The following is a 22172-nucleotide window of genomic DNA, read 5'->3' as shown; positions in this document are numbered from 1 at the left end:
CAAAGGATGCTCTCCTCCTAGATGTCAAATCCAATTTGTAATGGGAAATAAACGTATGATATGAGGACCAAGTAGCTGCAGAGCAAATGTCATCCAAAGGACACCCTAGACCAGAAAGCTGCAGACGTAGCCATGGACCTAGTGGAATGAGCTTTAACCTGACCTGGAGAAGACATTCCTTTGTCCTCCTTATAGACCTGCAGGGATGCATAAAGAAATCCATCTAGCTATAGTGACCTTGGAAATAGGTTTGCCCAAAAAGGGTCTATCGAAACGAAACAACTGAACAGATTTACAAAAATTTTTTGTCCTGTGTAAATAGAATCATAACTTACTCTGAACATCCAAAATGTGTAGTTTATACTCCATCCCATTGGTAAAATTGGGAAAGAACACAGGCAAATTTATAGTCGGAAACTGACGGGTGACGCCACCTTAGGAAGAAAAGATAGGTTGGTTCGAAGGGAAACTCTATCTTTATGAAAAATCATGTACGGGAATTTTATGATCAAGGCCTGTAGTTTTGAAACCCTTCTAGCAGAGGTAATCACCACCAGAAAAGCTGTTTTCCATGATAGAAATTTTAGATCTGCAGTTGTGGCAGGCTTGAAAGGTGGAGTGACCAGAGCTTGGAGAACCATAGAAAGGTCCCACGGGGGGACAGGATCTTTGACCGGGGGACGTAGCAAAAAAGTGCCTTTAATAAAGGCTTTACACAAAACCTAAAAGATGCCAAGGATGCTGAATTCTCACCCACATGAAAATGAGAAATGGCAGCCAACTGAACTTTGACAGAAGAACTAGCTCCATGCTGGAAAATATCGGCTAGAAAATCAAGAATAGCAGAAACAGGAGCCGTAAAAGGATCTAAACTCCTCTGAGAGGCCCAGAAAGAAAAACATTTCCATTTGCTGTGATAAACCTTTCTGGTAGAAGACTTATGAGCAGCTACCAAAATAGACTTAACTGAGGAGGAAAGTCCGGGAGTCCTAGCAATCATGGGAACTGGAGCAGCCAAGCCATGAGCTTTAGGCTGTCCAGATTCGGATGAGGCACCCTGATGGGTGTGAAATCAGATCCTGAATGGGATCTAGGATCCAAGGTGGAGCCAGAATGTGAGACCAAAGGAACAGAAACCATACCTGGTGAGGCCAGAATGGGGCAATGAGGATCACCTTGCTCCCCAGTCGACAAGCTTTCTGCAGAAGCCTCGGGATGAGAGGAACGGGCGGGCAAGCATACAGAAGACCAGGAGGCCGAGCATGAAGTAGAGCATCTCTGGGGGACTCCCCCGGCAGAGGGTTCAGAGTGAAAAACCTGCTGCACTTCGCATTGGAAGGAGATGCAAAGAAATTGCAGCAAGATTGACCCCACTCGCTGAAGATCTGTTCCGCTACTGATAAATTCAGAGACCACTCGTAAGGCATCAGAATGGTCCAACTTAGCTTGTCCGCTAGAATGTTGGACCGTCCCGGAATGTGCATTGCAATGAGAAAACGACCGGTGGAGATTGCCCATTCCCACACTCTCATGACTTCGTGACAAAGGGGATAAGATCTGGTCCCTCCCTGTTTGTTGATATACCAGACTACAGACATGTGGTCTGATTGAATGGCAATCGTCCCCAGAGGAAGAAAGGCATGAAGGGCCTGCAACACTAAAAGGACCACCCTCATCTCTAGGACACCGATATGCCAGCTGGTCTCTAAGGGGACCACAGGCCTTGGATTGTCCTGCCCGAACAATGCCCCCCCCCCACCCAAGTTGGGAGGCATCTGTGGTCACTGTGGTTTGGGCCGGGGCTGGAACAAAGGATCATTCCTCCAAAATGTCCAGAGAGCTCATCCACCATATGAGGGACGACCGACACACTTGACTCAGGTAGACAGGATAGGTTAGTGGTAAACCCAACAGGGACCACTGAACCTCTAGAGTTCAACGAAGAATCTGCATGTGTAGCCGAGCACATGGAAAGAGTTACTGTTGCCGCCATCGAGCATAGGGCCCACAACACTGATTCCACTGTCAGGAGGTGAGAATGGTAAATTAGGGAGACATGCATCCTGAGGTCTTGAACTCTCTCCGAGGTCAGGAACACTTTGCACTGTAGTGGGTCTATCCTGGCACCAATGTAATCTATCACCTGTACAGGCTCTAGTAGAGACTTGACTGTGCTGATTGTGATACCCAAACTCAGGGCAAGTGTCAGAAAGTAATCTCTGATTTGGGAAAGTAGACGCCTGGTGGGAGCAGTGAGGAGCCAATCATCCAGATACGGATAGACCTGAAGCCTCAGGTGAGCCGCTACAACTGCCATCACTTTGGTACACCCTGGTGGCTGTGGTGAGACCAAAGGGTAGGGCTCGAAATTGATAATGATTGGCCCCTAGCCAAAAGCGGAGCTTCTGTGCCTTTTTATGTGATAGTAAGCATCCTGGAGATCTAACTAGCACATCCAGCCACTCTCTTGCAGGTATGGCAAGATGGTTTGTAGTGCGACCATCCAGTTTCTTTGTCAACTGACGGGTTCAGGGTAGAGAGGTCCAGGATGGGCTTTAAATCCCCCGTTTTCTTGGGCACCAAAAAGAACCTGGAGTAGAAGCCCCATCCGGACTGATCTGGGGGGACGGTTTTGATGACTCGTTTTCCTAGCAGCTTGGAAATTTCCTGTGCTGCTGCCTCCCTTTGCGTGGGTGAAACGTCTGGGAGGTGTTTAGGATGTATGGGGGAACCCACAAAGGGGATAGAATATCCTCTGGATATGATTTGAAGCACCTAGTGGTCCATTATGGACTCCCATGCGCTGGGTGCAAGGACAATTGTCCCCCGACTGCCTGCAGAGTAGAGCAGCAGGGCAACCCCTCAGGGTTGCTGCCCGGGTTTGTCTGAGAATGGTTCTCGAGACCCAAAGTTTCGCGGACCCCCTCGGCCTCTGGGCCTGCGTCCATTCTGTCCCTCTCTGCCTCTAGGGGAAGAAGAGCTTCTAGTGTCCAGGGGATACTTAGACTTCCGGAACCACATCTTCTTTTTCCCTCTCTGGTTCTGGGAAAAAGACCTTTGAGGGTTAGAGAAGCGGATCCCAAAGGCAGTGTCTTCCCGTCCTTCTCACTCTGGACTAGTGTCTCCTTAATGGTCTTACTGAAAAGATTTGAGCTATCATAAGGGGCATTAGCAAAGGACGCCTTAAAGGGTTCGGTGAATTGGTACAAATTGAGTCAGGCGTTACGCCTCATGGACAAGCGGGATCCAGCCGCCCTAGCCGCTCCTTCTGTAGCATGGGAGAGGAGTCACATGGACATATTTGATATTGCTCTCAGAGTGGCCATTTTCGCGGAGAACGAAGCCTTGTCCTCCTGTGACATGGACTTGGGTGGGGACTCCTTCAGCTCCTGCACTAGGTCGCATTGGAGTCTCGTGACATGGGCCAAGTAGTTCAGCACCCTTATTGAAAAGGTAATTGAAGCATACACCTGCTTCCCTAGGTGGTCCATCATCCGTGACTCTCGGTCAGGAGGGTGGACCAAGAAACTTTCCTGAGATAGTTCCTTCTTCCTGGCTGCTGCTACCACCATGGCGTCCACTGGGGAGCCCTTGTTCCAGGAAGGCCTGTCGATAGTGAGACTCGGAACCTTATCAGGGAGCTTGGGGATAGTCTCCACAGTATCTGGGTCCTTCCACGCCTGTGAGGTGATAAAATTCACTAAAGGATCCATGGAAGGGGACACCCAAGACGTAGACGGGCCCATGCCGAAAGCCTCCAGAAACACAGACTCAGAGGAGGGATTGGGCGCAGACCAACCTCCCCGCTGGCGCAGGATCTCCATGATGTCTCCAAAGGAGACATTGTCGGGAGGTGATCTTGGGGAGCCCTCCCTATCATCTAAATCTGTGTCCTCTGTTAGGGACTCGGGGGAGTCCAGGTGCCTCCTCTTGCACGTATGCTTGTGAGGCACATCTCCCGTGGGGCTCACCGGGGAGCGCTCGCAAGCCATCTGTCCCACTGTGGGAACTGTCTGGGGCTCTTTGGGCACAGGCTGTCCCTTCTGGTAAGACAATAGGGACCAAAGACAGAGCCGAGGGGGTCTGGGCAGAGTTTGAGGGGCAGTCAGGGGCCTTGATCCAATGGAGAGGACCCATTCTACCACATCGAGCGCCGAAGGAGAGCGGACCTCCTGGGAAGCTAATAAGGAGGCTGGTCTCCCCGGATCCAAAGCGAGAATCGGCGCAGGACCCGAAGTGGACGTTTCCACTCCCTCGGATCCGACACCCAGGCTCCAGCTTCGAGAGTGGCTCAGATCCAAACTAGTGAGATCAGAGATGCTCCCGGCAGCTGTCCGCATCAAGGACGCAAGGACCGTCGACGCAGACCCCCTGACCAAGGCCAACCTCAGATCCAAGAACTCCAAAGCAGAAGGTCGGATCGGGGAAGGAGAAATGGGCTGAAAAAAGGGAGGGGGGCTGGCAAGAAACCCATCTGGATCTGTGTACGGATAAAGCACCTCATCACCTTATCCAGATCCATGTCTGATAAAGAAAGGGTCGACCAAGACGAGGCTACGGACTCTGACCTGGCCGGTCGGGGAACCGAGGACCGGGAGAATGAACGTGCTTCCTCCAGCTCCAGGGAGAACCTCGGAGACTGGAGCCAGGGGGAGTCACGGGTCTGTGCAGACTTGCTCGGGGATGAGATGGCTGGGGACCTCTTCCTCTTTTCCTTCATCTTCGACTCTCTTTCCCGCTACCTCTCCTCTGCTCCGCTATCACTGGATTAGATGCAGGAGTTTGAGTCTCAGCCTGGGAGGAGAAGTCAGTGGGAGAGAGGCGGGAGAGGCAGCCACAACAGCCGCTGTGACTGAAGCCGAAGACGAGGAAGGAGGATCAGTGGCCGGCAGAAGACCTTTAAGGGCCAACTTGGACTTTCTATCCTTCAAAGGTCGGGGATTGAACCCCGCACAAATGGAGCACTCCACATTAAGGTGGGCCACACCTAAGCACAACACACAGTGTGGCCATCCGCTGGGGAGAGCTTATGGCCATACTCTGTGCAGCGCTTAAAGATAAGCTTTTCAGCCATACTATCAAACAAGAAGCCTTAAAAAAAGAAAAGACAGACCAAAAATGTTCTTTCTTTAGACTAATAACACACCAACTCACCACACTAGACTAAATAAGAGGGGGGGGAGGGGCACCACAGACAAACTACTCTAAACTAACAACTACAAACCTACACTTGACGCCAAAGCGATGGGAGGGGAGAAAGGTTACCTATACTAAACTGAAACGGCTAAAAGTAATAGAAAATTCAGAAAAACAATCAGAATCACCCTGCTAGCTGGAGCTCTAGAGACACAATGTTTTACAAATCGTGGCAAACGAGATCTGGGGGGAAGGCAGTGGAGGTGTATTATGGGTAAGGGAAGGAGTCTGGAGCTTGGAGATGATGCTACTAATTTTTGCCGGCTCGGATCCGATACGGATCCGTATTCCCACAGGTTGAAGACCCAATGAAGTAAACTACTTCAGATCATGCCATTTTGTCAAAGTGGTCTCGACAATGTGAATTTCGCCTAAGTGGTTTTCAACAACATAAAATAGATCCATATATATTTATACATACATGTATATACACACATTATATATATATATATATATATATATATATACATACACACACACACACACACACACACACACACACACACACAAATATACACATACACACATATGCATATGTATACATGCATACATTTTATCTCTAGGTGGAATTACTTCTGTAGTAAAAAAGCATTACTTTGAAGTAGAAACAGATTAGGTTAAAGAAACAAATGCAAGTGCTAAAGTGACTTCATGTAGTTAGCAGACCCAACTTCAGAGAGGAACTCCCCCACTTTAATTCTTGCCTCCGATCCTTCATACACTCTCCTAATTAACCTTATTATTACATACGGGAAGACAAATGCTTCCACTGCCTTACTCATAAAATCCTATCTTACTCTCTGAAATACTTTCATTACATCAACATCCACCACCAGCAGCTGTATTTTCCTACATTCTGCTTCTCTTGAGATCATTACTGCTCAAAATCACACTGATCCAAGTCTATCAGTTTGGCCACTTTCTTCCCGCATAGCTTCAAAACTTCCACAAGGATTACCATCTGTCTCCTTACATTTTCCTGCAGATTGATTATACATCAGTGCTTTTATTTCATCTCCCCCTACATAACTGTTAACTATTGAGCCTCATCTACCTCTAACCATGGCATACTTAAGTGTTCCATAAATATTTTCATGTGTGTTTTTTTCTTGGATTTGCACATTTCTCTGCTTCAACAAATGTTCTTACAATTTTCGGAATATCGTTAATGCCTCTACAGGATCTCTGGTTATTTTTCATTACAGGGTCCTAAGTTTGGTGACAACCCTTTCTTGCTTCTGTTGCCAAAGTCATTATGCTAAACGTTTTTGTGCTCCAGAGTTATCATCAAAAACAGTTACTTAACAGCAATCTTTCTAAACTCATTCATATTTTCCACATACCCTATTATTTTCTCTTTAGAGCTCTATAGTTGTGCCTCTGGTCCTGTGAGATTCCCCTTAGTCTGCAATAGTCCAACTCTTGTCAGCCCCACTAAATAACTTGTATTACTTCTTAACCATATGCCTTTCTTTTGTTTCTACCCTATTTTTAAACTCCATTTTCATTTTATTCCACTCACTACCTATAACTTATAAATACATTTTTGAATTCCCCAGTAACTCTTGAATAAATTCCACTATCTATTCCTCAAAAGGAATGTGCCATTGTCTCACTTTTATTTTAGTTTTTATTGGTGCATGATTTGAAATAGTTAATGGATGTGTGTTGAAGCTTTCAATTAAATGCACATATTCCTGTGAAATAAAATTTTATCTAGTCTAGCCCAGTTATTGTACCTTGGAAATAATATGTAGAGTCTCTTAGAGGTTCCTACTACTGATTTTATGTGGTCCATACCAAACATTTTCATAAATTTCTTCAGAATTCTACTCTCTCTTTTGTTATACGTTCCCCTCTAGGTCCCCAAGACACATCCTCACTGTTGATACAAATCAAGTTCTACTCCCCACTTATAAGTAAAACACTGCTGAAAGCTGATTTCTCTCAAAATTTTCTAAAGTTCACAACATCATTTTTTGGTGTAATATAAACACATGCCATTGTAATCCTCCTTCCCTGCCAACAGGCCTTTACTACTCCAAGTCTTCTATCACTACTGGAGATGCTCTCAGAATTAATATTATTACTCCCCTTTTCCACTGTCCCTGGTATTCTGCTGAGTATCCATACTGAAATTCTCTCTTTATCAAATTCACATACTCATTTCTTTACAAATGTGTCTCCTGCAGCATTGCTATTTGCTATATAATTCAATACTTTAACTTTTCTGTCTACACCCGTAAGGCCATTAAAGTTACAAGCTATTATGGTAGTGTAGCCAGTACATTAAGAAGTTATTGTTCCCACCTATTATAAACGTTAGCAGCTTTTTATATTTATTTGACATTTGATTACCAGGAAAGTCCAACTGCGTAGGAGCTCATCTTCAGTTGAGGCCCTGGGAGAAAAGCTCCAAAGTATTACAAAACATTTTAAGAACAATAATTTTACAGTCTTTAAAAATAATACAAAAAAACTCAGTTTAATTATACCAAATTAGACATAGTATAAAAACATTGCTTAAGCACAGATACAAGTTATATGACAACGGAATAAAGAAATTAAAGGTAAGTTAGTATAATACAAACAGGAAGTGCATTTTTTGAATCTGTACTTCAACTTTTGCGTTACAAGTGTATATTAATGTTTGGCAAGCTGATCATATATAAAGTGGTTTCCTGTCATCTCCATATGAACATACGCTACATTTTTTCAAGACTTTTTGTTTTAATGAAAACTCTCAAACAAAAAGCCAAACCATTGTCAAAACACTCACACAACCTATCAACTTATAATAATCACACAAAGCTATGTACATCTTCAAAAATAATGAAGTTTAACCCTCTTGATAGGAACAATTGTCACAGACAGCTGCAGCCAAAGGCATTACCTAACTTAAAATTAAGGTTACCCACACTACAGCACGTCATAGCCTGTACTTCCACTTGTGCTAACTGTATCTGTTCTTTTATCTCTCTTTCCCTCCAGATGTGAAAAACAGCTTGTACACGTTCAGAGTGCTTCCATACTGAAATTCTCTCTCTATCAAATTCACATACTCATTTCTTTACAAATGTGTCTCCTGCAGCATTGCTATTTGCTATATAATTCAATACTTTTACTTTTCTGTCTACACCCATAAGGCCATTAAAGTTCCAAGCTATTATGGTAGTGTAGCCAGTACATTAAGAAGTTATTGTTCCCACCTATTATACAAGTGCGTCCACTTGTGCTAACTGTATCTGTTCTTTTATCTCTCTTTCCCTCCCAGATGTGAAAAACAGCTTGTACACTTTCAGAAAGCATTTACTTTTAGCGTTAAGAAAAAGTGCACTGGCTATTTTTAAATAAAACTACATTATACACTGCTCTATTAAATGCACTGAAATACTAAGGCTGCTAGGGAATCTCTTTCTTATTCACTTCCAATAATTTCAAACTATTTTTTACTGAACTGTTTTGCCTTTGTACCTTAAATTTCGCAATTCCCTCAGAAAAAAAGAATGAATAAATAAATAAATGTGCAAAACTCTCAATCTTAATTGCTTGCACCTGCAGACAGCTCATCTCCATGGAAACAAACAGCAATGCGAAAAAACAGAATACTGCACATGCATGAAGGAATCTGGCAATTATACTCAGAACAGAATGTACAACTGCCTTCAGCTGCAGACTTAACTCCCACTGAGCATTTGCTAAAGAAAAACAAGCTAACATTGCATATGCAAAGAAAGTAATCACTTCTCATGGCATTCATCATGTTGTCTTATTTACCAAGCTTACTTTCTTACAGGAAATGTACAGTTGTGTGCATTGACCATAAATGCAGATGTTCACTCACTGTTGCAGTCCTAACTTGTGGGATTTCCTGCAGTGGAAGCCTTTAGTCCGCCTGACTACCAGAGAAGGTTCTCCTCTTCCTCCTCCTGAAGCCAGTGGATGCCCTGACTTCAAATGGGAGTCGGCCAGCACCATGACCTCAGTACTTGTTTTTGCCGCCATCAGGTAGAAGCCCCACTAGCATGTCATTAAGGTCAGGGGCCTAAGCCCATAGACTCCAAATATGTGTCAAGGAGGAGAGAGCAACTTGGAACTGAGAAGAATGACCAAGCCTATCCCATAGGTAAGAGGGGAGGGAAGGAAAGAGTACTGCAACAGTGAATACACTTAAACATCTACTTATTTATGTACTATAAAGTGTACATATACTATATTTTGTGTTTTACTGTTGCAGTCCTAACTTCTGAGATGCCTCTCAAAGCTGAAAAGGAGGGTTGATGGAAAGACTAAGGAGAGAAAAGGATGCTCTTCAAAACTGTAGCTGAAAACCCTGCAACAGACTTGGAAAAGGTAAGATGGTAAAGTTTGGTGAAGGTATCCACAGAGGACTGTCTTCCAAAATGTCCTTAGTCACCACCCCTTTAAAAAAGGCAGCAGAGGTATCGGTAGCCTTAGTGGAATGTGTCTTCACAGAGTGTGGAGTCTTCTTACCATGACAGCTGTAGCAAAAAGAGATACAATGGGTGATCCATTTGGAAATTGTTTGTTTTGAAACAATTCTCCCCTCAGAGCTATTGGCAAAGGCCATAAAAATCTGGTCTGACTTCCTGGCATTCTTGGTTCTGTCCAAGTACTAACACAGTTGCCTATACACAAAGTATGAATGATCCTCTCTCCCTTGTTCTGATGGGTAGGAAAGAATGTAAGTAAGTGTATGGTATTGGTTTAAAGAAATATCTGTCACCAACTTCGGCATAAGGGAAGGAATGGTCCTACGAGATACCTTGTCTGTTTGGAAAAAGATGAAAGGTCCACACATAAGGGCCTGAAGCTCAAACTCTTCTGCCTGAGGTAATGGCTAGCAGGGAAGCTGTCTTCCAGTTAAGGAATTTTACATCTGAGAAAGCAGCTTTCTCAAAAAGTGGATGAATGAACTTCTACAGAAGGGGAACAAGTGGTTTTCTGGGAGGCTTGATGTGGACAACCCTTCTCAAAAACTGTTTCATGAGAGGATGACAAAAGACAGGAGGTTGAGAAGGCAGATAGGGAGAAATAGCTGAAGCATGGATTTTAATAGAGAAGGGTAGCCATTTTTCAAAAAGTCTTGATAAGTATGACAGGATCAAAGGGATGTGAGCTTGCCAAGGGCTTTGCCTCTTTTGCCTGCATCACATAATGAATCTTTTCCAGCTGGTAGACTAAGACTTTCTAGTGCTAGGTTTCCTGGCTTCTTGAAGAATGTCCAGGACCTGTTTGTCAAGGAGTGAACCCCCTCCATGGGATCAAGGTATCATCCAAGCTGCCAATTTGTGTGTGTGCAGGTTGGGTATATGATGTTGTCCTTGTTCTGAGTTAACAGGTCCACTCTCTGTGTCAGCAGACATGGCTCCCCATTGGTTAGACTGTGCAGTAAGGGGTACCAGTGCTGCTTTGGCCAGTCTGGGGCTATCAGAATTACCCTTTGCTTTTTCCTTAATTTAAGAAGTATCCGGGATAGCAAGGGTACAGGGGAGAAGCCATAGAGGAGTAGGCTGGCGTCCTTCTTCCAGGCTGACTTGGATAAGCTGAGAAAAATATCCCAAAGCAGTTGCCACTTGTGGGGGTCTGACAGGCTCCTGCTGAGGTGATCTGCTAGATGACTAGCAATCTTAGGGAGTTTGCCATTTCCCAAAGGTCCATAGCCAAGTGGCAAAGGGGGGTAAGAATGAGTCCCCCCTCAATTACTTATGTACCACATAACTATGGTATTGTCTGTCTTTACCAGGAGGACTCCTGGCTTCCATTGTTATTTGAAGGCAATACGGCCTTTTTGGACTGCCATCAGTTCTTTTAGGTTGATGTGCTTGTTTTTGAACTGGGAGTCCCATCTGCCTTGAGTCTGGAAGTTGCTGTATTGGGCTCCCGAGAGCTATTTCCGATGCATTTGCTGTCAGTTTGGTCCTGAGGGATGAACCTGAAGTGAAGGCCCAGATTGAGGGAGCATGCTTGGACCTCAACAGGCAAACTCTTTCCTAAGACAAGGAAGCAGTTTTATCCTGAAAGAGCCAGTGTTGGCACCATGTATGTTTTGAGGTACCACTGCAGTCTCCTAATATGTAGTCTGGCCAGGGGATTATGAAGATGTAAGCGGTTATGTAACCTAGGGCCCTGAGATACTCTCTGGCTGTGAGTATTTCCCGACAAGGAGCTTGTTTCAAGTACAGACTTAGAAAGGTAACCTTATCTGGATGGAGGAAAATGGCTTTCTGAAGAGATGGGTCCAGTAAAAGTCCCAGAAACACAAAGCTGTTTGTGGTGTTGATCTGAAGTTTTTGGGTATATGGATGGTGAACCTCACTGAAGTCAGTACATTCTGGGTATAATGTAGATCTGCTTTGAGTTTTTCTAGGTCTGCTGCCTGAACGAGGCAATTGTCTAAGTATGGTTATATCTGAATTCCCTTTGTCCTGCAGAAGGCAATCACTGCGGCTAGGTATTTTGTGAAAACCCCGGGTGCAGTACACAAGCCAAAGGGCAGAACACAGAATTGATAATGCTTCACACCTGCTCTGAAGCACAAGAACCTCCCTTTGTGATTCTCTTCTATGGGAATGTGGAGGTATGAGTTTTTTGTTTTTTTTTTTTTTAGATCCAAGGTTACCATGAAGGGGTTGGGGTAGATCACGGGCAGTGGATTTCGTAGAGTTAGCATTCTGAATTTTGGGACTTGCAAGAACTGGTGAGCCTTGACAGGTCCAGAAGTGGTTTCAGTGTGCCTTCTTTTCTGGGGACTAGGAAAAGTCTAGAGTAAAAAAAAACTTTCCCTGCAAAGAGGTTGTTACAGGTTTCACTGTGCCTTGGGTGCAAAGCTGTATTTGGTTTAAGGCCTTTTGGTTTGGAGGAATAAACATCTGTGAAGCCTGAACGAATAAGGACTGTTTGAACTTGAGTTTGTAAACTCTCTGAATAATTTTAGAACCCACAGATCCCTGGTAATGAAGGTCCAGTTCTTGTGAAAAAGGGACTGTCGCCCTCCCAACCTGGGGGGAAGAGAAAGGTTGAGGGGTGGGGAATGGTGAGAAGAGGAAAGGAAGTGTCACACAAGAGACATGATTGCTCCTTGTTAGGTCCCTGGGGGCAGGATCCCTCAAGCCCTACTGGGGTCTGTTTGCCTTGAGTTAGTCTTATCCTCCATTTTCTTAAGCACAGCCTCAGCCTTAGGACCAAAAAGATAGTCTTTGTATTAATGGGATTTGACATGTAAGGAAGAGACTACTCCCTCAGCCAGGCATGCCACCTAATGATGGATCCTGTGGCTGCTGTCCTGCTGGAAGCTTCGAGGGTATCTTAACCGCAGTGCAAGGAGCGCTTAGCTACTTGAGAGGACTAACGCCATATCCTACCACTATTTAACTCTAGTCCCTAACCTTAGAGACCACCCTAGAAAACTTCTGTAAAATCCAGTCCTCATCTGATAGCTCACCCTAATACAGGCTGGACAACATGGATATGCAATTTCCAAATGTCTCTGTAGCCAGCTGGGTAGATATGGGCATCTTTAGACAATGTAGCAATTGTCTCATGTTCACAATCTTTTAATCCTTAAAAAAACAACACAGTATGTGACAGATGTACATACACAATTTTCTTGGAGGCAAAAAATCTCACATACAAACAAGGTTACAAAGCACACACACACAAACACACACACACACACACACACACACACACACACACACACACACACACACACACACACACACACACACACACACACACACACACACACACACACACACCATCCAATACACAATGTCCCCACACGGTTCCCATTCAGAAGCCTGAAACATCATAAGCCTGAAAATCAAAATCCTGAAACCAAAAGCCTGAAAATTCAGAATCCTGAAAACTCAAAATCCTGAAAGCCCAAAATCCTGAAAGCCCAAAATCCTGAAACTCAAAATCCTGAAAACACAAAATAGACATACTGATGTCATTGTGGCTTTGCTATTGTTAGCCCTGTGGTGTTAGGTCATGCGTTGGGGTCAGGTAAGTGTGCGGTTGGTTTTATGTTAGGGTTAGGGGCGGTTTAAGTGAGTTAGGGTTAGGGCGCAGGTTAGGCATGTATGCAATAGTGACAAATATTGGGGTTAGGGCGGTTTAAGTGAGTTAGGGTTAGGGCGCGGGTCAGGTGAGTGTGCGATAGTGACGGACCTTAGGGTTAGGGTTAGGGTCAGGGTCAGTTGGTAGATATTAGTGTCTTTATAGTGACATATTAGCATTATTTGTGTTTTCAGGATTTTGAGTTTCAGGATTTTGGTCTTTCAGGATTTTGGGCTTTCAGGATTTTGAGTTTTCAGGATTCTGAATTTTCAGGCTTTTGGTTTCAGGATTTTGATTTTCAGGCTTATGATGTTTCAGGCTTCTGAATGGGAACCCCCCACACACACAGACCATCTTATATTGCGGCAATAAAAAGCAATCTCTCCAAACCTCAAAGACATCCTAAGCCTGCAAACAAAATTGCCCGTTCTCAACTTTCTGTAAAGCACACATCAAAAGCAACACCAAATACTGCACATACATATACACCCAATGGACCCCCAAAAACAAAGCCCATAAGGCAAGCAATTTACCCATGACTCTTGTCATACGAACTCCACTGTACAACACTCAGATGCTCCCATTTACCAGACTGAACAAGGAGAAGATTACAGTCATTTGCTTATTTAAAGCCAGGATCTCCCAAGTTACACACGTACATTCAAGTCAATGCATCACAGATACCAGTATTATTCTATCATAGCATATGTGGGTGTAAATGACCTGAGACATACCTCTATGAAGACAAAGATTACGGACCTCAGAGAAATTGACTTGCATTAGGCAGCATTCTACCTTTACCAAATATGATGTCATGGTACAAACAGAAAATGACTAACAAATGGCTTAGTGACTCCCCCTGGACTGACAGCAGAAACTATCAGTCAGCCTGAGAGGACATGGTCAACAGAAAACATTGTTTTGCCAAAGATGGTCTTACCTGTCCCCCTGGGCTTTCACATTTTGACTAAACTTTTATCAACCCCCTCCCTTAATAGCTTTTTTTTAGGCAATACCACAGTGATAAATCTATCACATAGCACACAAAACCCAAAGGAACCTAAATGTGCTGCTGATAATTGCTAGGAGCCTTAGCAAGAAACTCCACACCCTAGAAGCTTAGCTCACTCTAGAGGATACAGACATCTGTGCCATTACCGAAATATGGTTTCCCATCCCATCAACCAATCATGCCAGGTAGCCTGTTCCACTCCTCCTTTTTCAAGAGGATTTAAACCACTACAAACTAAACTGATTAAGTCTTTTTATGATGAAAGTGCTAAAAGAAATAAAACAAATTATTTAAACCTACAGACGGATCTCCATAATTATTTATGTTTTACTTTATTAATAGCGGTCATGAATACCTTAATATTGAAGATATTACAGGTTAGTTGGATTACCGTCAAGTGCTGGTACAACCAATTACTGTAGAACCTTACAGACTTGTATTTCTTTGCTTTTTGTTAGTTGTGACAAGGAAAAGCTCCTTATATAGGCTTGGAGAACCAAACAAGAGCACCACTCTGCTACAGGTGACCTATTTTCATTTTTTTCCCTTTTTACTCTACATCAGTACACCTAAAATCAGTTTCTTTCTGAAGCAGCAGTAAAATATGAAGGAAACGTTCAGCACACATGCCATCATCCACCCCACTTTAACCATGAGTTTAACATTTAAATGTGTTCAGAAAAAGTAACGAAACAAAAAAAGGAATTACTTTATTAATACCAAAATTGTGACTTAACAGAATTTCACTTGCTTCTGAAAAAAATCAGCACTTGACCGCTATTTCCAAAGAAATTCAAACTGCTTCTTTAAATTACCATTCTACATACCTATGAATAGCAAAAAGCAGTGCCAATGCAGCAACAGTCTTTTCTCCTCCTGACAGATTGTCCATAGGCCGAAATCGTTTTCCAGGTGCAACACAGTTGTAATTGATACCATCTAAATAGGGCTCCTCTGGGTTTTCTGGGCCTAAGAATGCCTAAAATGGGGAATATGGAATGGAGAGAAATGTAGTTATGCAATATCTGTATACAAGAAATAAACTACGTCTAACATGAATTAATTGCTATAAACTGCTAGTATTTTCCTTCATCTCTTTCAAAAGTGCAGAGCACATGTGGCAAAACAAAGTAACTCACTTATGCTGGGCCTACATCACCACAGGAATTATGACTAAAGTTTTTTAAGCCAAAATCTGCACTTGTAGAAACGCCGAGCTATGTAAAACTATTTATAAAAAGATCCCAGAAAACTAGGAAAGGGCAAAATAAGAGGGGCAGAAAAGGCGTGATGTGAAAAGAGACAGACTGCCTCATTAGTTTGGCAGCTTAGACAGCTCTGGACACCCAAATATACCCAGCCAGATGGGAAGAATAGAAAGTCTGTGTGTGTGTGTGTGTGTGTGTGTGTGTGTGTGTGTGTGTGTGTGTGTGTGGTGCTGGTGCTGGTGCTGATGGTGATGGTGGGAATGGCCAAGATGCAGCAGAAAGGAGACGACCAGCACAGCCACTGTGGAAGGCTTGGGTGTGCTAGAAGAGGAGGGGAAAGGTTACAGACAGAAAGATAGTAGCATGAGGCAGTAATAGTATTACACAAGAACTAAGCGATAGACAAAAGAGGTCTGCTGATTAGAAACTCAATCCAGAAAGGAGTTAAATATCTTATTCAGGAAGCAGAAGGGGAAAGCCACATTACTGTGCAACCAAGCTAAGACTTCAAACTTAATAATACATGGCATGAAACACCTTCCATTTCCACACTTCTGCTCCTGCATAAATGCTTGTGGCTCCTAATCTTCCAACAGAGACATTCTGCACTGCAAAGAGGCACTAACTACTCATATGTCATAACTGTTTGCTGTTCTGTTATGCTCAGCTACTGTTTTTTAACATTCCAACCTAGTGCTAAGCACCTCTTCATTTTTTGCCATTTCAAGTCAGTGCTAACCAACTCTTTCCTCCTGGCTCATGATGGAACCTGTCCTTGGTACAAAACTGGTCGCTCTGCCAGGTCTCCTCACCCTACTTCCTACCAATCCTAAACCCTTGTCCACTTCCACGTCAGTTTCCATGCACCATCAAACTTCTTTCTGCACAGGTATCACTTTTGGAAAATGCGAAGTCTTTCCCTATCAACCTGGCATTTCTCTGCAGCTAAGCATGCTGTGGTTAACATATGCAACAATGATTTGTTGATATGAAACATTACTTGAGAGAGGAGTGGAAATGATGGCAAAAAATAAGGAAAATGATCTCAGGGTGTTGATCACATTTTTAGACAATTCCAGAGTACAATGACTTAGCAACAAAATTAAAAAAAAGTAAAAACAGAGATCCTATGGAGATATTTTTGAACTTTTATAAAACTTGTATAAAAAAAGAAGACTGTGGAAATAAAAGTCTCAAAAGGAAATATTAAATTATACCAAGGTTAGAGAAAGATGAGGATCAACATTAACAGCTAAGATTGGACAAGATAAAAATGGTTACATACAATTAAACAGGGAAGTGTCTATGAAAGGACAGTTTTGCATGTGAAACTTTCCATAACAGCATATGCTCTCACAGATCATTGCTGCAGAAGGCTAAGCTGTCCTACCCAAGTGCAACTGGCTAGCCTGCAAAAAGCTAAGGGGGCCTTCGATGACTCCAACTATGAGGAGCTCAAGCAAAGATCCATAAAAAAAAGACGGTTAAAACCTTCAGAGCATTTTTTTTCTTTTTGCCCAGGAGAGAGGTGACAGCCCTGAAGAACCATGTTAGGAAACAAACCAAACAGTAACTATACAGAAAAAAGCGTATAGACAAAGCCACATCCTGGCAATACCAAAAAATACAAGCAAGAAAAAGGAGCTGATGGGAATGGAGGGTACTGCAACAGTGATATATTAGAACATCTACTGTTGTGGCAAGTTTCACTTTCACAACTGTACTACATTCAAACACAGATCACTATTGCAGTAGCCTAAGGCATACAGGTATATTACCAAAGCTAAGGGAAGAAATGGGGGGGGGGGGGGGGGACCCAAGAGAATGGTCCTGGCAAAGCATGTTCTGGACCCGGAGAAGGTAACCAGTTTGTAGAGCATTATGAAAGTATGCTTTGAAGACCTTATTATTACTGCCTCTAGAATACTTTGAGTTCACTCTTTTCACAAAGCCGTCAAAGCCAGTGTTGAATGGGCTGCAACCCCTGCCTGGAAGTGGTTTATTATGGCAAGCATAATATGAGGCATCTAGCTGAAAACAGACCTTCGTATGAGACAAATAGCTGACCAGCTTGAGTGAAGGCTTGAGTTTTATTTAGGTAGTATCTGAGCTGCCTGAGAACACCTAAAGTGTGAAGGATCCTGTTTCCTTGTTGTTTGGTGCAGGACAGAAATCAGACTGGTTTAAAGTAAATAACTCAGAGACCACTTTAGGCATAAAGGTAGGACTTGTTCTCAAAGAAACTTTGTCTCTGTGGAAAACATGTTTTTAAACTCACCATAAGAGCTTGTAGCTGAGATAATCTCCTAGAAAATATCACAGCAATGAGCTTCGACAGTCTTCAAAGTTAAGAATTTCAGTTTGTCTTATGAGCTGATTCAAACAGATTGTGCTTGAGAAGCTTACTCAAGTACAGATTCCAAGGTTAAGGCTCATATACACAACACAAGCAGATGGTTATAACACAAAGTGGAAAGGGATAATGGAAGCAGGGTAAGTTCAAGAAATGAGAGAGAGAGATTTTGGATGCAGACCCTTAAGGAAAACAACTATGCAAATATTACTTTGTAAAAAAAGTATTTTAAAACCTAAGCCAGCACAGAAATGGAGAAAGGAGATTCTGCCAATAGGGATGACTGCAAGTAGAGATATAGGAAAAAAAGGCACGAGGGGGGCCTGGAATTTATTGGAGAAAACTGGTAGGGAACCAAGGTATTGGTAGCAAATAATTAGAGATGGAAAGGTAATGGAGTGGGATGAGGCCTAGCAGACATTTGGACTGCATGTTAGACCACTTTCCCTACCAGGGAAGGATATCATAATACAGGCAAAGACAAAGGGAGTCCTAAGTGACAGCCCTGCTCTTCTACAGTTTTAGTTAAATCTAGAACATAAGCTGCTGTTGAAATGTTTGCATAGGTGTTTTTATATACCATACTGCAAACGGACTTTAAAGCTTTTTTCCTTTCCATGTTGGATTTGTAATGGGGAAGAAACAGGTAACTGGGAACATGTCTTTTTTTTTTTTTGGGGGGGGGGGGGGTAATGAGTTGGCAGATTTTCAAAAATTCCCCACACTGTGCTCTGTCAGAAATAATGGGGGAGCAAATGGCTGTAACTAAGGAAATGACTCTGATGAGATGGGACACAGGATAGTAGAGCTGTGTAAGTCAACTTGCAATAATAGATGTCTGAATGATCACTGCACATTTAGCTTTACCTATGTACGTTATATCTTGACAAAGATATAACAGCTGACCAGCTTCAAAAGCTTCAGGGCCCCTACCACACATCCAGTCACCCTCAGCTGAGCTGACTAAAAGACAGGACTGGGTCCCAAGCCCTTCAGAAAATTAATGGCAGCAGAGAGAGGAAGGCTGTGCCAGGAAAGGACAATGTTGGAACAAAACAAAAATAAATGTACTATGTTCATCATATTAACCACTGCTGGGTTAGCGTTAGCTATATGGGTAGAATACACTAGCTTGCTACATTTGGGAGGTGGAAAGGGAAGGGTCCAGGAGCCCCTGGAATGGTCCTAGTTAAGCCTCATTTAGACCTAGAGAAAGAATCAAGCTTGCAATGCTCTGTAAATTTATGTACAGAGGACCAAGTTGCTGCTTCTTGAACACTTCTAGAACCCAACCCTTTCCAAAAAGCCATTGATGAAGCCAAGGCTTTGGTTTAGTGGGCCTTGAACTTGCCTGTAATAGTTTTCTTCTGGTGAGTATAACAAAAGGGAATAGCATGAAACAACCATTTGGAAAATGTCCGTTTTGACACAAGCTGTCCCATCTTACCTTTACAAGAAATTAACTGACCCGAAGATCTGAAACATTTAGTACAGCACCAGAGTTGTTTAAAGTATGCTTATTCCCCTCATTTTAGGTTCAGGAAAGAAAATGGGGACATGGATAGTTTGTCAAAGTAAACTGCTTTATGCATAAAAAGATTAATTCTCAAAGAAACCCCATCTCTGTGGAAAATGAGATGGGGTTGACCCACTATAAGAGCTTGCAATTTCAATACTCTTCTTGTAGAGGTCAAAGCAAATAAAGTTTTCCAGGTAAACAACCTCAAGTCAGCCGAATATGGTGGCTCAAATGGAGCAAATGTTAGCTTCTCTAACACAAAATAATGATCCCAAGGAGGGGCTACCAGTTTACTTGGATGCCTCTTATGCAAAATCCCTTTCAAAAACATTTTGACATGAGAATGCACTGAAAGAGGAGGATCTATGGGCAAATATGCTGAAATAGTTGATAAATGAACCTTGACTGAGGAGTAAAAGGCTATAGGATAGTAACCCACACAAATATAATAAAACCAGAGAACAGCTGCCCTTGAATGGATGTTGATCATTGTTGTGGGCACCAACTAGAAAGTGTTTTTCATTTGCTTTAATATGATTTTCTAGCAGCAGGCTTTCCTGTCTATATTACTATCTTCTACATGTCTTCAGTAAACAGGTACCTAAAGGGAATTAAGACCCTATCATCCAGGCACTCAGGTGACGTTGGCTGGGGTGTATCAAACACTCCCTGATCTTTTGTGAGAAGATCCATTCTGTAAGGAAAATTGCGGTAATCACTCCTGGCCATTTCCAAAAGAATGAATAAGGACTGTTGCCCGGTCCAGAAAGAAATCACTACAAAGATCTTGGAGGATTCCTTCTGAATCTCAGACGTACCCTGGATATCAGTAGAAAGGGTAGATAAGCATACATGACATCTCTGTCCAAGGAAAGGAAAAGACATCTGTCTTCCAGGCCTTCTTGCTTGGACAGCATGTCAGTAGAGCGAGAGACTGCTGTGAAGCTACATCCCAAGCTAACATGCTTTGTCTGCAAAGAGGTAATGACCTGGTTACCCTTTGCTTGCTGATGTACCACATGATTGTGGTATTGTCTGTAACACCACAAAGAGGTCCAGGAGACCAAAGATGATTCACACAGTTAAGAGCCTTGATCAAGACAAGCATTTCCTTTTATATTTATGTGCTTATGTCTGTTCTTTCTTTTCTGACAAACCTCAGCATGGAGATTTGAAAAGACAAAAGACAATGCTGCTGGGATCAAAGAAACTTCATATACCATTGTACTGTTCTCACTTGGAATCTTGCCAGGGGTACCATGAGAATCACTGCTGCCATGACATCCAAAATCCTGAGGTAACCCCTCATGGTGACTGAAGTTTGAGTGGAAAACCTTAGAAATTGACCTGGATATAGATCTATTTTTCCTGTGAAAGAAAAGTTCTTTGAACTAAGGTGTTTATCTGATATCACAGAAACACAATCCTGTGTGAAGGAGTAAAAAACTTCTGAATGTTCTCTTGAAATCTCAGCTTGTCTAAGAGATCTCTCACCCAAGACTGCAAAGATGAAGTCTAAATATCTAAATATATGAAAACATGGATGCTGTGTAGTCTATAATAAGCTACAACATGAGCTAGACACTTTATGAACACTCTTGGTGCTGCAGATAGCCAGACAAAGTACAGTTGTGTACACTTACCATAAATGTAGATGTTTGAATGTATTTCACTGTTGCAGTCATCACACTTGGGTTATCTACCTGCAGGTAGCCCTCAGTTGGCCCAAATACCATTCTTGGGATTTCTGCGTCAGTTGCTGTCGCCTCTTCCATGACGTCAGAATGTCAGGGGTATAAAACATGCTACATCCGTTTTTCTTGCCCAAGATGTCAGGAGCCCCCAAAATAGGAAGCTATTACTTGGTGTGGAACACCTCCAGTAAAAAGTAAATACCCCTGCCATAAAATATGGCCATAAAGAGGATAGGTAGAAAGGATATAAAAAAACAGGGGGATGGAGGGAGGGAGGGAAACCAGGACTGCAACAGTGAATACACTCGAACATCTACATTTATGGTAAGTGTACACAACTGCACTATGTTCTTCATGTTTCACTGTTGCAGTCATCACACTTAGGTTGATTCCCAAAGCTGAGGAAGGGTGGAGGCAGCCAAGAGGTGTTAGTGCTGTCTAGCAGGCCTTGTAAGACTGCTGTAGCAAATCCAGCTCTGGATTTAGAAAAAATATGCAAGTGGTAATGCTTGGTGAAGGTGTGTACAGAACTCCAGGTTGCAGCTTCCAGGATGTCCCCGGTAGGGACTCCCCTGAGAAATGCTGTAGAGGTTGAAGTAGCTCTAGTGGAATGAGTTCTGATCCCCAGAGGGGTAGGTTTTCCATGGTGCTTGTAGCAGAAATGGATGCAGTGTGCTATCCATTTGGAAATGGTTGGCTTTGAAATGGCCTTGTCCTCTGCCCGGTAGCAAAGCTGACTAGCAGCTGGTCAGATTTTCTGAAAGGCTTAGTAATGTCAAGGTAGAACCTGAGCTGTCTGTGCATGGTCAATGAATGCAGGACCCTTTCCCCTTTATTCTGAGGATTAGGGAAAAAGGTTGGCAAATGGATGGATTGGTTTAGAGCCATACTGGATACCACACCTTGGGCATAAAGGAAGGGTTAGTCCTGAGGGAAACCCTGTCAGCATGGAAAATAATGAAGGGGTCCACCACCATTAGTGCCTGTAATTCAGGCACTCTTCTTGCTGAAGACTTCTCCAAGAGGGGAATTTTAACTCTGATGAAGAAGCAGGTTCAAGGAGGGGGGTGAGTTCTCCAGTACAAAGTTAAGGTCCCAGGTCAGG

At 43.1% G+C, this 22172-nt stretch overlaps 1 protein-coding gene across 1 annotated transcript in view; it reads right to left on the bottom strand.

The window, feature by feature from the left end:
* The window catches only part of SMC1A (structural maintenance of chromosomes 1A), a 1753330-nt gene that overhangs the window by 263043 nt on the left and 1468115 nt on the right, over positions 1-22172 (bottom strand). The window contains exon 25 of the mRNA XM_044060554.1: positions 15121-15272. Within this exon, the coding sequence (XP_043916489.1) occupies positions 15121-15272 (152 nt within the window). The remainder of the gene's footprint in view (positions 1-15120; positions 15273-22172) is intronic.

This window comes from Protopterus annectens, chromosome 1.part0 (assembly GCF_019279795.1).
Source record: "Protopterus annectens isolate FY-2018-M chromosome 1.part0, PAN1.0, whole genome shotgun sequence".
NCBI classification, from domain to species: Eukaryota; Metazoa; Chordata; order Ceratodontiformes; family Protopteridae; genus Protopterus; species Protopterus annectens.
The sequence above is the reverse complement of the archived record's forward strand: the minus strand, read 5'-3'. Positions and strand labels throughout refer to the sequence as shown.